Source organism: Schistocerca cancellata, chromosome 2, assembly GCF_023864275.1.
Source record: "Schistocerca cancellata isolate TAMUIC-IGC-003103 chromosome 2, iqSchCanc2.1, whole genome shotgun sequence".
Classification (NCBI taxonomy): Eukaryota; Metazoa; Arthropoda; class Insecta; order Orthoptera; family Acrididae; genus Schistocerca; species Schistocerca cancellata.
In genome coordinates, this window is record NC_064627.1 from 518,025,716 (window position 1) to 518,038,582 (window position 12,867).

A 12,867-nucleotide genomic window follows, 5' to 3' on the forward strand; every position below is an offset into this window, starting at 1 on the left:
TGCACCCACCCAGCACATTCTGTTCGTTCTGTCACAGGCATAATCTACTCTTATCATGGGCTGGGCCATCTATGAAAGCATCATGCCACACTCAACTTCTGCATACCTTTTATGTGGCCATGACCACCAACCAGCTGTCCATCTATATGAATGGCCAGTGCCAAACTGTGCTCCTGAACAAAATTGACCATCCAGTGGCCAAAGTGCTAGACTTAAGTTGCTGCTACACAATCTGTGTTGTTGGATCGTCACCTCCCCACCCCAAACAGCAGCTTCTCTGAATTATGTAGATGGAAACTGTTCTTACAACAAATCTTTATACCCTTTGATACTGCTATCCTCAATCTCCAATAGCTCCTGACCCATATCAATCTCTGCCTCTTTCTTCATGCCTGGCACTTCACTCAATGAATCTAGCACTCACACTTTTCTGTCTCTGTGATCTTCTTCCTCCTCCGCACCCTTTCATCAGGCGTGCCACACAGTTCTTCCTCCCTTCACCAAGTTGAATTTATAGTGTCCCATTCCCTTGCCACCTCTCCTCCTCAGCTGTCAGCCTCCCTTCCCTTCCTTGTTCCTTTCAAGCACTCTAATTGATGCACTCCAATTGACACAACCCTCACCCCACTTAGGCTGTAGTGATGGGACAATGCAGCTATGCAAGTGTATGTGTGTGGTTTTATTAGTTAGTTATGAAAAGGATTTTGTTCTAAAGATTGGCAATGATTGCAATTTATGTAATCTGTCAACCACTCAACTATAAAGTGAGAGGTTATCTTTATTCCCTTATTTGTAATCCACTCAGGACTCTCCAGTACTACAATAATAACTGGAAAATTTAGTGAAAAAAAAAGAACTGTGTAAACAGATAAAGAACTGAACCTATCACAGAACAATGGCAGTATAGTAGACAGCAATATCAGGATAAGTGAGGAGTATGAAACCTACAAAATTTTACTTCACTGTATGATATAAAGGAAGGAAGCAGAAAGGTATAACTGAAACTGAAAAACCCAACAGAATCCTCCTTCCTTGTCCACTTCTCTTTCTGAAGACATTTTCAAAGAGTAGAGTTTTTCATTTTTATATTTTATTCTTAGTTTAGTCTGCAAATATTTATAAGAAAAAATTTGATGTAAAAGCGCCAGACCTATGAAGCATGCTGCCAACTGTGTGTGTGTGTGTGTGTGTGTGTGTGTGTGTGTGTGTAAAAAACACTGAAAGCTTTTATTTTACATATTCATCACTATTTGATAAATTCCCTTGCAATTAGTTGGTTAAAACATGTTGGTGAATAAGTGGCGATCTTTCTTTCATAAATTTGAAATATCCAGCAGCTATATTGGGCATTAAAGACTAATGATGGATATCAATGTTTAGGAGATAAATATCACTTTACTTCCATTTCTTTAAGTCTTTTTTTTTAATTGGCCATAAAAAGTATTGTATTAATAATCTGATATGGCTGTTAAAAATTGTTACTGCAAATTTAAATGTTTGAGAAAATGTAGTTTTACTGCAAACAGAACTAGTCTAGACATTTATGTGCAACTATTTCACAAAACAACTTTTTCAACAATTGTGAGGCTAAGAAGAAGTTACAAGAATGTTATACTTAAAAGACAACTGACTGAAAATATTAAACCATCCAGTCAAAATTTCATTAATATTTTTTTAATGGTCACATTTCAAACTTTTAAGATGTTTCTGTTTTATCAAAAAATATAACTTTTTCCACTTCTGTGTACAATTCTATCAAAACTAACTAAAGCTGTGTGCTAGTTGAAAATTATGTGCTGACTAACACAACTCATATGTAAAAAAAGAAAGAAAAAAGAACTGTCAGAAATATGATACCCCCATTTTTGCCATAAAAAACTTTACTCTGATGTATAAAATACAATGAACTTGCCCACTTTGACAGTATCTTATGCAAAATACATGTCATGTTGCCCTTAAAAATATAGAGAACTTCAATTTCTTATACAAAACATTTTAGGGTCTTTGGACGGACTAATAAAATAAAATTCAGATACAAATTTTATCTCACCCCATTCGATAATTATTCTAATATGAAATGTAATACAAACTCAAAGGGAAAAATTACAATATTTCCAACATTCAATAATAAAAGCACTTTGAGTGTAATCATTGATTAAAAAGAAAAACTGAAGTTCACAAATAAGGCCAGTATTGTCAGTGTGAATTTGTAAAAACTCAATACACTTCAAATGATGTTTTAAACAATATGCTTTTATTTACAAGTAATGGTATTAGATTAATGAGAAATAAAAAATGGTTTTCTTGTTTTATGAAACTAAAGCAATAACTTAGAAAATCAGAAATACACTTCCAGAAACACCTGAATCAAAGTTTTTGAGACTTTTTGAACATTTCGATCTTTCTTTCCATATTTTTTAATTCCATTAGTAGAAGTTTCTCTTGGAATTTAGAATTTTTATACTTTTCTTTTAAAAGTTTTTTGTCCTTCACTTGTTCTTCTGTTAGTTCTTCAGCCAGAAGCACTTTTGTAGCTGCTGAAGAAGTCGAAGGCTTACAGTGAGATTTTTTACTAATTCCTTTGCTGGAACAGCTGACACCTGATTTCTTCTTTGGAATGTGGTGATTACTTGCTTTTGAAACAGGGGAGTCACACAAATCAGACTTTGTCTCTACCTGAAACAGCGTTGTTATGTCTAAGAGATTGTTTCAACACCCTTGAGTTACTGATACAGAATTTAAATTAGAAAATGTCAGAAATACGATATTCAACTTTCACTGGAAAATATATATAAAACATGATTAGTTTTATGTTATACATGGTATACACTTCATTGGGAAATACAGTTACAAATTTTCTCTCTTCCCATTTGATAATTGTTCTGAGATGAAATATACTACATACTCAAAGGGAAAATGACAATATTTACATAATTCAACAATACAAGCACTTTAAATACTGTTCTAGTCCTGCAGTGGCCTTTATCACATCCTCACCTGTTACTTTCTAACAATAGCAACAAAAATCTATGCTTTTTTTGGAATTTTTTACTATGACCTAGTGTGTCTTATAATAAATAATCACTGCAAGGTAGATTTGCTGCATTTATTCATTGCAAACCGAGTGACTATAACAGTGCAGTGGAATGCAACTTAAAATACTGACAAAATACTGTTTCTATATCCATTGCTATCACCAATCCTCAGTATTTAAACTAACCAAAGATTGCCTTAAAATTAAAAAATGATAACTGTCATCATAACTTCCTCATGCAACTGCAAGGAACAGCAACACTATGGACTGCAACAAATAAGTGTGTCATCTAGCTATTATTGATGAAACCTTTTCCCTTAAAGAAGTGGACTATACTAAGAGTTATCAGCTCTAAGGTCATTGTACTTGTGCTTATTTTCAAGTTTGCAACCCTTTACATTCTTCTCTCCTCTCTTCCTTTATAAAGGGACTATAAAGATACAAATTATGATAGTTTTGTACAGAATACTTTGTCACTGCCTGCAACAGTGTTATGACTAAGTAACAGATTATTTTTACTTTCTGAGTAACTGGTACAGAATTTAAACAAGAAAATGTCAGAAATATTGGTATTAAACTTTCGGTGGGAAATACATACAAAACATGATTAGTTTCATGTTAACACACACACACACACACACACACACACACACACACACACACACACACACACACACACAAAATATGCTGTGAGAAGAAAACCTAGCTCATAAAGTGATGCAGCATGGAGATATATTCTAAAGTGTGTCGGTTATCATCAGAAGGGTCCTGTGAACCCCATGTTGTAGTACTGAAGCGGCACTGGGGCAGGAATGAAGAGAAGCACAAAGTGGAACTGGGTGAGAGCCAGTAATAATGAGAGACAGAGTCTATGACAATGAGAGAGCCAGAGAGATAGTGACAGTGAGAAGAGACAGCAGCAGTGGGAAGGAATGAATGATACAGTAGTAGTAAGAGCGAAGAAAATGGAGACAGTGACAGTATGAAGAGACATTAGTAGTAGGACAGAATGAAGAAAACTGTGACTGTGAGACAGGAAACAATGACCCTTAGAGAGACATAAAGAGAAAATGACAATGAGTTAGTCTAAATGAGTGAGTAAGAATGGGCAATTGTGAGTGGATGGGTATGAGAAACCTATAGGATGGACTAGTGGGTGTGAGCAAGTTACATTTAGGGGAGCTAGTGGGCAGTGAGAAGTGTGTTGTATGTTACAAAGAGTGCAAACATGTTCACATGCCAAAATTTTTGGGAAAATATTTAAAGATGCTGAGCAAGAGAGAATGGAGCAGCTGGTACCCCACTTTTCAGTCAAAATCTTTTAAACAGGGGCATATTTGTCTTTTCGTGCTTTGATAGGAGCATTTTCCTACAATTATTTAATCTTTGCACACTCAGTACTGATTCATCCGACTGGTGTGTTGGTACTTTCACAGCCGCAGCGGGAAATTCGAGACAGTTTATGGCTATTTTTTTTTTTATTTTACTACATATCAAATGCTTTTGCCTGTAATACAACATTATCCAAGGTATACCATAATAACTATTTCTAGTTATCTGAAATAACAGAAGGCATGAAGTTAAACACCTTTCCTAATAAATCAATGTCGTTTTGAACTTATACTGGGACGAAGGAAACTATGTTGTAACAAGTGCAAAACAAGTGCGAAATTTAGAGTACGATCTTAGCAATGGCACATAACACAAGTGAGCTACAAGCTGTTTTTTTCTTATGAAATTACTGTAATTAAATACAATCAAAATGGCAAACATATTTGTGAATGTTATTTGCTTGTGTAGTAACTACTGTCTTTCTAATTGTAACTGAAAATGTGTGTGGAAATCAGAAATGTGAGTGCAGAGAACATGCTCTGAAAAAATTATGGATTAGAGGCATGAAATTTAACTTTCAGTGTCAGTTCTGTAATTTGGAAGGCTGTCTTCCCCACTTTTGTAGATGAATATGTTAAGTATTTTAATACCAGAAACTAAATAAATAAATTTACAGAGGATATTGTGTGACTTATAACAACGAACTAAATTGTGTAGTTCATTATTTCCATGGTAAGAACAGCAGCTCAAACAAAGAATCTGAAATCTGAGTAATGGACGCTGGCCTCTGTATAGAAAAAGAAGCAATTGCACACTGTATTACTGATACTTAGTGTTCCTAATTATTCTGATACAGCTGTATATAAACATTCTGCTGTGCACCTGAACAATTTGCAGATTTCTTCGGGGAATCTGCTTTCTAAACACAATGCAATGACATCTCATAGTCTGTATAATTTACTCGACTGTTCATAGGCTGTGTAATACAGGATAACACTGTATGCAACATGCAACTGAACTTAACGCTGTTAATAATGGCTCGATATACACATGTATATGACTGTGTACTCTGACACAATATATCACACCATGAACAACTGTTAGTTCGCTTGAATACCACTAGCAATATCGTGTGTCATAGTATAAATTGGCATTTTTGAACACATGGGGCCTAATCACACATCCTGCCCTTGGCCCAGTCCTGGCCCTCAGTGACCCTGAGCAAAGCCTAAATACAGGATATCACAAACTCAATTTGCAAAGTCTTATCATCATTCTATGACTGGAATTCATGCTTAACCTGAGAGCTCAATTAATAAACTTGTAATTTATCTTCTATATTTGTTTTATAACTTAGCACCAAAATTTGACTAGTTCAGCACACACACACAGAATGTTGTAATGTGTGAAATTATTACAATGGTAGAATGATCCGCGATACTGATGACTAGATTGCAGACCGTTAAGATTCAAACCTATTCTATTCCTGTGTTTCTAGTTGAAAATAATGCATTTCATCATTAATTAAAGTCGAAACCATTAATTTTACAGCAACTAAAACAGTATATTTTGACATTAATCCTTACTTTAGCTTTTAAACTTTGAAGGGTGCCTCTATCTTTAATGTAATATAAAATTCTTGTATTTTTTAAAAGTCTAGAATTACAAGAATTGAAGATGGGATGACTGAAGGCAAAATACTTTCTTTTCTTTAATTATGGAGGGGAATGGGGAACCTGGTCAACTGACTGTTTCCATAAAGAAAGATATCTGTAGGCCTTGAATTGACCTCAGATGGAAAGGGATGGGGGGAGGGGGGATCCCCGCAAGGGAAGAGTTAAAGCTGTGTAGCCATTGTAGAAAAAAACTTGACCCCTCTTGTTTGTTATCCACCAGGCAAACTGAACTAGTACACAGCATACTGATGGATGTATAAAGTGTAACATGTTCATCATTCAAGAACTATTCCAGTTTTAGTACTTGAACAGTTCAATAGAAGAAAGTGCTGAAAACACCTAGTTCAAAATCCAGTCATATAAGACTGTGGCAGCCAGAGTTCCCCATTAAATGACAGATGGAAAAATTATATTTTTCTAAGTATGCAACAAAGAGGTTACTTCTTATTTTTTATGCTTCTATGTTTTTCTGCTATTTTGGAGTTGCAAATTCCTTCCTGCATCTTTCAACAGGAGAGCATTTGTGAAGCAGATTATTTTGTAATCATTGTGTAAAGATTAGTGACAATGGAACTCAATTGTTCACTTTTATAATAATTTAAGTTGCAGAGTTCAATTTTGATGTACTGGAGAAGTAAGCAATGTGAAAAAATCCTATTATAGAACAAAATTAAAATGTTTTTAAAATGAAGCACCAACTTCTGATTTTTTTAAAAGTTTTGAGCTGTAAAAAAAAACTCTATTCAGTCACAGCAAAGTTATTTTTACTATTATCTTTCTAAAATTAGGTTCTGGTGTCCCTTAACAATACCAAATACTTTTTATACACATTTCTATATACAATCTTGTTTCTTTCTTGTATTGGGTTTTGAGTGATAAAAGTCTAATCTAATTCAGTACATGGATGAAAATTGAGGCAAACACCTTTAAGAAAGACATCTGATGAATCCACCAAAAAGTACCAGTTCTGCAGTAACTTGTGTCATGCTAATGTGGCAGCAGACAGCCATTTTCAAAATCCTGTTTTCAAAGGATATCTTGATAAGTACTGCCACCAGTTTGTTGCTGTATCTCGACATTGAACAAAAATATGTGGATTCAACTTTCACACTGCATAGAATTCGAGAAGATACTGGGGAGTACTGCACATGATTTCTGTTGATGTAACAACTGGTTGTTGGTAAGTTGGACCCAGATATGCCATCCAGTTGCTTCAAGTATTTTATCCTTTGATGCTGTGTGTAGCTTGTGTAGTATGTGGTATCAACCACATAACAGAGCACAGAGCAAGTAAGGCTACAACTTCCTAAGGTAAATAAATTAACCTATACGATAAAGGAAATTTTTGTTAAGGCACTGTGAAGGACATAGGCCTTCAAAGAACAACTTCATGATGTCCCCTCGCCACCTGAACCTGTTGTTACCCACTGGGCCACATGGTTAGCCGCAACAGAATGCTATATTAAGCATCTCCCATTAAAACAGAAGATAACTGCGCCGGCCGCGGTGGTCTCGCGGTTCTAGGCGCGCAGTCCGGAATCGCGCGACTGCTACGGTCGCAGGTTCGAATCCTGCCTCGGGCATGGCTGTGTGTGATGTCCTTAGGTTAGTTAGGTTTAAGTAGTTCTAAGTTCTAGGGGACTGCTGACCACAGCTGTTAAGTCCCACAGTGCTCAGAGCCATTTGAACCATTTTAGAAGATAACTGCAAAGAGTCTTCAATCCAATGGAAATTCACTTTTATTGAAGCTGACTACACATTTACGGCTAGAATTATTTCCGAATTAGAAGGCTCAGAGAGACTGATCTATGAGAACCTTACTTTAGTGGAGGAAGTTAGAAAGAAAACTAATGAAGCACCAGAATTCGGAGAAAAAGTATGGGGAAAGAGCAAAAGGTTTTGCAGAAAAAGCACCAGCCTAAAGGACTTGTGCACAGCAGCATACACACAAAGTGGCAAATCCAGCTGCCCTGATTGCAGCATTCCTGTCCACCATAAGCCGAACATGAAGTATGCCGCTGCCACATTCGTCGATGAATAACCTTCTTTTTCGGCATATAAATAATGACTGACAAGTGCCATAGTTTTTGTCTAGTAAACCCAGAAAAGATACTGTCAAGAACCACTGGTTTATTCAGTATATATTGAATTACATAGTACACATATTTCAATATATAATTGTGTGTGTTTTGCATTGCATTTTTTTCTTGGAAAACGGAAAAGGCTTGGCATCAGTTTGAACATAAATGTGGTATAATGTTTGCTGTGTAATGCAATGGTGTATATTTCATTTTCCTTGTTTTTAATAAATAATAATATGCTGATATGTCAACACTATTTATTTTACATCACATTTAGTTTTTCTGTGTAATACTTTTTACGGCCTGTTTTAGGTTTTATGCAGCCTAAATGAGGTACACTTATTTTAGGCACCTAAAATGCACTTTTCATGACCTAAACATTTGCGAGCTACTGATGACAGCAACAGATCTTGGCTCTTCAAGGATGAAAGATGCTGATATCCCAATTACAGTGACTGGGTACTAAGTGTAAATGACTATAACCAAAATGATCCCATTTATAGACACTACCATACACAAACAATCTATGCCATCTGTGAATAATTCAACACCACTTAATGAAACTGTAGGTTGGTTGGCTAATTTGGGGGAGGGGATCAATCAGTGAGGTCATCAGTCCCATCGGATTAGGGAAGTATAGAGGAGGCAGTTGGCCAGAAAAGATTCTGTACAATACTTGCATGTAAAAGTTTACTGTCAATGGTTCCATAAATTTCCAGTTTTAATGAAAATACCTGCTCATTTTAAGCATTTATTGATACAAAGTCAATAGCAGCAACATATTGAATTCAATTATTTCAATCTATTGAGCATAGATGAAAGTACCGTATTTACTCGAATCTAAGCCGCACCTGAAAAATGAGACTCGAAATCAAGGAAAAAGAAAATTTCCCTCACCTAAGCCGCACCTGAAATTTGAGACTCGAAATTCAAGGGGAGAGAAAAGTTTTTGGCCGCACCTCCAAATCGAAACAAAGTTGGTCCATTGTAATATGGCACAATTTAGGTCAAATGAATGACGATACAGCTACAGTAGTTTGGTTCGAGTTGTAAGCTTAGCAGTTAAGCTTTACCAGGTAGCCATTGCTGTGCGTCAAACGCTCCGTCCGTATTTATTCGGGTACCCTTCCTTTTTCACATGCTTCATCTGGTTTGAATTGATTGATTATTTTTCTTTGATCCGATAAGTGCCGTTCTCTTTGTTATAGGTGTTTACGTCACTCTATGCTGAAAATGCATTACTGTACTGTGTCATGCATTGTTTGTCGCATTCTTATAATGAGTGTTTATGGACTGTTGGCGCTCGCCGCATGGTTTGCTTTTGTGCACGCTACCGCCGCTTAAAAAAAAGAGAGGAATTGTCTCATAAGCGAAACAATTGCAAGAGACTGCTATTTGTTGTTACTTACACTGTTGTTTTCTTTGATAATGATCAACAAGAACCAAATCGACTGACATCTCTGCCGAAACTATATCTAAATATATCTAAAAACAAAGATGTGGTTATAATAGAAGGAAACATTCCATGAAGGAAAAATATACCTAAAAACAAAGATGATGTGACTTACCAAATGAAAGTGCTGGCAGGTCGACAGACACACAAACGAACACAAACATACACACAAAATTCAAGCTTTCGCAACAAACTGTTGCCTCATCAGGAAAGAGGGAAGGAGAGGGAAAGACGAAAGGATGTGGGTTTTAAGGGAGAGGGTAAGGAGTCATTCCAGTCCCGGGAGCGGGAAGACTTACCTTATGGGGAAAAAAGGACGGGTATACACTCGCACACACACACACATATCCATCCACACATATACAGACACAAGTGTGTGTGTGTGTGTGTGTGTGTGTGACACACAAACAAACACACAAAATTCTAGCTTTCGCAACCAACGGTTGCCTCGTCAGGAAAGAGGGAAGGAGAGGGAAAGACAAAAGGATTTGGGTTTTAAGGGAGAGGTAAAGGCCTTTACAAATATCTGCTTGTGTCTGTGTATATGCGGATGGATATGTGTGTGTGTGCGAGTGTATACCTGTACTTTTTTCCCCCCTAAGGTAAGTCTTTCCGCTCCCGGGATTGGAATGACTCCTTACCCTCTCCCTTAAAACCCAAATCCTTTTGTCTTTCCCTCTCCTTCCCTCTTTCCTGACGAGGCAACCGTTGGTTGCGAAAGCTAGAATTTTGTGTGTATGTTTGTGTGTCTATCGACCTGCCAGCGCTTTTGTTTGGTAAGTCTCATCATCTTTCTTTTTAGAATAGAGGGAAACATTCCACGTGGGAAAAATATATCTAAAAACAAAGATGATGAGACTTACCAAACAAAAGCGCTGGCAGGTCGATAGACACACAAACAAACACAAACATATACACAAAATTCAAGCTTTCGAAACAAACGGTTGCTTCATCAGGAAAGAGGGAAGGAGAGGGAAAGACGAAAGGATGTGGGTTTTAAGGGAGAGGGTAAGGAGTCATTCCAATCCTGGGAGCGGAAAGACACACAAAATATATATATCTTCGTGGCAAACGAATCTGCTCCAGTCCGGAATCCCTGAATCATTACACCAACAACCTGAAAACAGGAAAGAGGGAAGGAGAGGGAAAGATGAAAGGATGTGGGTTTTAAGGGAATGGGTAAGGAGTCATTCCAATCCCGGGAGCGGAAAGACTTACCTTAGGGGGAAAAAAGGGCAGGTATACACTCGCACACACACCCATATCCAACCGCACATACACAGACACAAGCAGACATTTGTAAAGGCAATGAGTTTCGGCAGAGATGTCAGTCGAGGTGGAAGTACAGAGGCAAAGATGTTGTTGAAAGGCAGGTGAGGTAAGAGCGGCAGCAACTTGAAATTAGCGGAGGTTGAGGCCTGGCGGATAATGAGAATAGAGGATATACTGAAGGGCAAGTTCCCATCTCAGGAGTTCTGAGAGGTTGGTGTTAGTGGGAAGCATCCAGATAACCAGGACGGTGTAACACTGTGCCAAGATGTGCTGGCCGTGCACCAAGGCATGTTTAACCACAGGGTGATCCTCATTACCAACAAACACTGTCTGCCTGTATCCTCAGAACCTTAGGCCCCTACAAAACCTTTCACCTGACTCCATCAACCTCCTGGCCCCACCAACACCCCGCACCCCTACCTTCTACCTTCTTCCTAAAATTCACAAACCCAATCATCCCGGCCGTCCCATTGTAGCTGGTTACCAAGCCCCCACAGAACATATCTCTGCCTACGTAGATCAACACCTTCAACCCATTACATGCAGTCTCCCATCCTTCATCAAAGACACCAACCACTTTCTTGAACGCCTGGAATCCTTACCCAGTCTGTTACCCCCGGAAACCATCCTTGTAACCATTGATGCCACTTCCTTATGCACAAATATTCCACACGCCCAGGGCCTCGCTGCGATGGAGCACTTCCTTTCACACCGATCACCTGCCACCCTACCTAAAACCTCTTTCCTCATTACCTTAGCCAGCTTCATCCTGACCCACAACTTCTTCACTTTCGAAGGCCAGACATACCAACAATTAAAGGGAACAGCCATGGGTACCAGGATGGCCCACTCGTACGCCAACCTATTCATGGGTCGCTTAGAGGAAGCCTTCTTGGTTACCCAGACCTGCCAACCCACAGTTTGGTACAGATTTATTGATGACATTTTCATGATCTGGACTCACAGTGAAGAAGAACTCCAGAATTTCCTCTCCAACCTCAACTCCTTTGGTTCCATCAGATTCACCTGGTCCTACTCCAAATCTCATGCCACTTTCCTTGACGTTGACCTCCACCTGTCCAATGGCCAGCTTCACACGTCCATCCACATCAAACCCACCAACAAGCAACAGTACCTCCATTATGACAGCTGCCACCCATTCCACATCAAACGGTCCCTTCCCTACAGCCTAGGTCTTCGTGGCAAACGAATCTGTTCCAGTCCAGAATCCCTGAACCATTACACCAACAACCTGAAAACAGCTTTTGCATCCTGCAACTACCCTCCCGACCTGGTACAGAAGCAAATAACCAGAGCCACTTCCTCATCTCCTCAAAACCAGAACCTCCCACAGAAGAACCCCAAAAGTGCCCCACTTGTGACAGGATACTTTCTGGGACTGGATCAGACTCTGAATGTGGCTCTCCAGCAGGGATACGACTTCCTCAAATCCTGCCCTGAAATGAGATCCATCCTTCATGAAATCCTCCCCACTCCACCAAGAGTGTCTTTCCGCCGTCCACCTAACCTTCGTAACCTCTTAGTTCAGCCCTATGAAATCCCCAAAACACCCTCCCTATTCCCTACTCTCTGGCTCCTACCCTTGTAACCGCCCCCGGTGTAAAACCTGTCCCATGCACCCTCCCACCACTACCTACTCCAGTCCTGTAACCCGGAAGGTGTACACGATCAAAGGCAGAGCCACGTGTGAAAGCACCCAAGTGATTTACCAACTGACCTGCCTACACTGTGAAGCTTTCTATGTGGGAATGACCAGCAACAAACTGTCCATTCGCATGAATGGACACAGGCAGACAGTGTTTGTTGGTAATGAGGATCACCCTGTAGCTAAACATGCCTTGGTGCACGGCTAGCACATCTTGGCACAGTGTTACACCATCCGGGTTATCTGGATACTTCCCACTAACACCAACCTGTCAGAACTCCGGAGATGGGAACTTTCCCTTCAATACATTCTCTCTTCCTGTTACCCACCAGGCCTCAACCTCCGCTAATTTC

The 12,867-nt window shown here is 38.9% G+C and overlaps 1 protein-coding gene across 7 annotated transcripts in view; it reads right to left on the reverse strand.

Annotated features, from left to right (window-relative positions):
- Positions 1-1,473: 1,473 nt before the first annotated feature.
- The window catches only part of LOC126162070 (uncharacterized), a 51,588-nt gene continuing 40,194 nt past the window's right edge, over positions 1,474-12,867 (reverse strand). For 4 of the 7 annotated variants that reach the window (XM_049918335.1, XM_049918337.1, XM_049918336.1 and 1 more), the window contains exon 3: positions 1,476-2,676. In XM_049918335.1, coding sequence (XP_049774292.1) covers positions 2,368-2,676 — 309 coding nt within the window. In that variant the 3' untranslated portion in view covers positions 1,476-2,367. Of the gene's footprint in view, positions 2,677-12,867 lie in introns of all 7 variants that reach the window. The other 3 variants (XR_007535016.1, XM_049918333.1, XM_049918332.1) reach the window with 3 other exon arrangements.